Genomic DNA, 2,640 nt, shown 5'->3' with positions numbered 1-2,640 from the left:
AACCTCACCTGCCCTCCCCTCCTTCCGTACCAAGCATGGCCTCCTTCCTCTCTATCTCTGCACAGACCTTCCCACCCCAGCTAATTACCCTTCTTCTGACCTCAAGAGCTTCATCTTCCCGGAAGGCCTCCATGGTTGCTTCCATCTGATTGCTAGTGTCCCTTTACCCAACCCTCCTGTCAGCATGGCCGCTGACGGGATGCCCCATCTATCCCTGAAAGCTCTGGGCTCAGCCATGATGGGGGCTCAGCCATGATGGGGGCTTCATTCCTGTCCTTGGGAGCGTCTCCGTCTCCTCTGCCCACCACCCCAACTGCCGCCACGGCCTGGGAGGCATGAAGGCTTCAGTGAGCCAAACCCACTGCCAGGAAACTTCTTGGAGCTTCCGAGGACAAAGGCAGGTGGGGGCTGGCAGAAGACCACAGGCCTGTTTGGCGGTCTCTGCCCCCTGTTACAAAAGCCTCCCACAACCTGGGCCTTCCTGCGCCACACAGCTCCCGTCTCCCACCCAGACTGTGGCCGCGCCTCCCTGGAACTGAGGGGCTGGGCCTGCTCCACAGTGCTCTGGCCAGCACAGTCTCCCCATGTTTCTCATCTCTGGGCCCTCCAGCCTGGCTTCCCCTTCCCAGTCTCTCCTTTTTCCAGCCCCTCATGCCTAATTAGCCCAAGACAGGGGAGGAAAGAAGTGGGGTTTTAAGGATTGAAACAGGGAACCCTAAGCAGGCAAGGGCAGGTTGAAAACCCAGAGGGGGCAGGAGAAAGGGCCGTGTGTGGGAGCGAGTCCTTTCCCTCGGGCACCGCTCCAGGCTTGGCACTGTGGGTGAGGGTTCTAAGCCGTTCTGAGAAGAGCATGGTAGGAGGGAGGCCCTTCCTGGGCGGAGAGGCTGCCATGTGCCTATGCCCCCATCCCTTCACCTTGAAGAGAGGGACTGCGTGGAGGGATGCAGCCGTTTGGCCTGGTGTGGGGACAGAGAATGAGGGGTGGGAATCCCCTCTCTATTCTAGCAGAGGAGGGAAGACGGGAGCTTAGGGTGGGGGTGGGGAATGAGGTACCCTGCTGAGAGTGTCAGGAGTGAGGGACAGACAGAGAGAGGGGTGGAGGGGCCCAGCTGCCTGGGCGGGATACCCACCTCTCAGCGCCTAGGCTGCTGCTGAGGAAGAGGAGGGCCGTCCGTGTGACCTCCAGGGTTCGCCTGCATGTGCTCTGGAGCACCTCCCTGCTCAGGGGAGCCCGAGTCAGAGCCACCTCGTCCAGGGGACAGAGGGGCCCAGAGGAACATGTACAAGGGTGTGGCCCCAGGGTAGTGCCAAGGAGGTCTGGGCGCTAGCCCTACCCTCCTGCCCTCCTGCCTACTGCCCTCTTCCCAGCCTCAGGCGTACTCACACAACCCAGTGCAGCCCCCGAAGCATCAGCTCCTGCCCGTCCAGCAGGGCCTGTGCCAGCCACAGGGCCTGGTAGCTGGCGCCCAGCACGCCCTGCAACACACAGGTAGGTGGGGGAGGTCCTGCACCCCTTACCCTTGTGCCTCCCCTCCCTGCCGTCTGGGGGGCTGCCCCTCACCTTGGCTGTGTTGTAATCTGCCTGCAGGTCAACTTTGGGGACGAATTTGGGGATGTCCAGAGCAGCTGCAAACAAAGGCCTTGTCTGAGAGGCCTATGCATACTGTCCCAAGTCCACTCTGAGCTCATCCTGCATTATTCCCAGCTCACCCTCACCCTGCACTGCCAGTCTCCCACATCCTGTCTCCCAACTCACCCAGGGTCCCCCACCTTTCAAGCCTTAAATGCTTGTAAGGATCGGCTTTACATCGTGGTGCCTCACCACCACCTTGTGGCCATTTCTAAGAACTACATCCATATGCCAAGGCCCGGTCTTGATAGTCAGAAAATGGACTAAAACCATCCTCTTGCCCATGCGTTTCAAACTAACTCCCCTTCACAGAGAAGGAGGTTGAAATTTGCATCATTTGAACACTGAGAGGGAATGACATTTCTGCTAAATCTTCGAGAAAGGTCAACGCTTGGGACCCCTGACCACCTTCCCTTCTCTCTAGACACTGGGGCGTCCAACAGACTGTCTGAGGCTTCCCCAGGAGCTGCAGAGACTGCGGACAGCACTGTCCAGTCCAAACCTCCCTGCTTCCACTGGACTTCTTTTTCACAGCACTGCTGACACTGTGAAGGCCAGAGAGGTCAAACCACCAACCCAGTTACGTGGCATCCCCGAGGTGTACACGGAGCTAGAACCCAGATCTGCCCTCTGTGGAAGATTCATCCTGCCCTGGGCTGTAAACTCCTGCCTCTCGAAGGAGCGTGTGGGGAGGAGATGCTGTCGGGGTGGTCCAACTCACGGTCCCGGAAGGCCAGCCCCTTGGGGGTCTCGCTGGCCACACTGAACAGTATCAGGGGGCTCCTCGCAGTCGTGCAGAGGTGCTGTGCTGGGAGTTTGGGCTCGAGGACGCACACGTGCCCCTCAAAGAGGTACTCCTGGTGCCGGGGGGCCACGTTGGTCTGCTCATACACGCTCTCCAGAAAGATGGCTATCCTGGCATAGCAGAGGGAGAGGCAGGGGGCAGCAAGTGTCAGCCGGCAGGATATGGGGTCGGGGGACCCACCCCCGCTAGACTGCGCCCGTGGAGA

The 2,640-nt window shown here is 59.8% G+C and overlaps 1 protein-coding gene across 8 annotated transcripts in view; it reads right to left on the bottom strand.

Annotated features, from left to right (window-relative positions):
• Positions 1-2,640, bottom strand: part of IKBKE (inhibitor of nuclear factor kappa B kinase subunit epsilon) — a 32,098-nt gene that overhangs the window by 20,674 nt on the left and 8,784 nt on the right. For all 8 annotated transcript variants that reach the window (XR_003551195.1, XR_003551196.1, XM_027776076.1 and 5 more), the window contains 4 exons: positions 2,352-2,545; positions 1,562-1,626; positions 1,385-1,476; positions 1,131-1,217 (listed from right to left, as the gene is read on the bottom strand). Coding sequence is in view for 6 of the 8 variants with exons in the window: in XM_027776076.1 (XP_027631877.1) it covers positions 1,131-1,217; positions 1,385-1,476; positions 1,562-1,626; positions 2,352-2,545 (438 nt within the window). In the remaining 2 variants the exon portion in view is untranslated. The remainder of the gene's footprint in view (positions 1-1,130; positions 1,218-1,384; positions 1,477-1,561; positions 1,627-2,351; positions 2,546-2,640) is intronic.

This window comes from Tupaia chinensis, unplaced genomic scaffold (assembly GCF_000334495.1).
Source record: "Tupaia chinensis unplaced genomic scaffold, TupChi_1.0 Scaffold000627_1, whole genome shotgun sequence".
In the NCBI taxonomy this organism is placed as follows: Eukaryota; Metazoa; Chordata; class Mammalia; order Scandentia; family Tupaiidae; genus Tupaia; species Tupaia belangeri.
The sequence above is the reverse complement of the archived record's forward strand: the minus strand, read 5'-3'. Positions and strand labels throughout refer to the sequence as shown.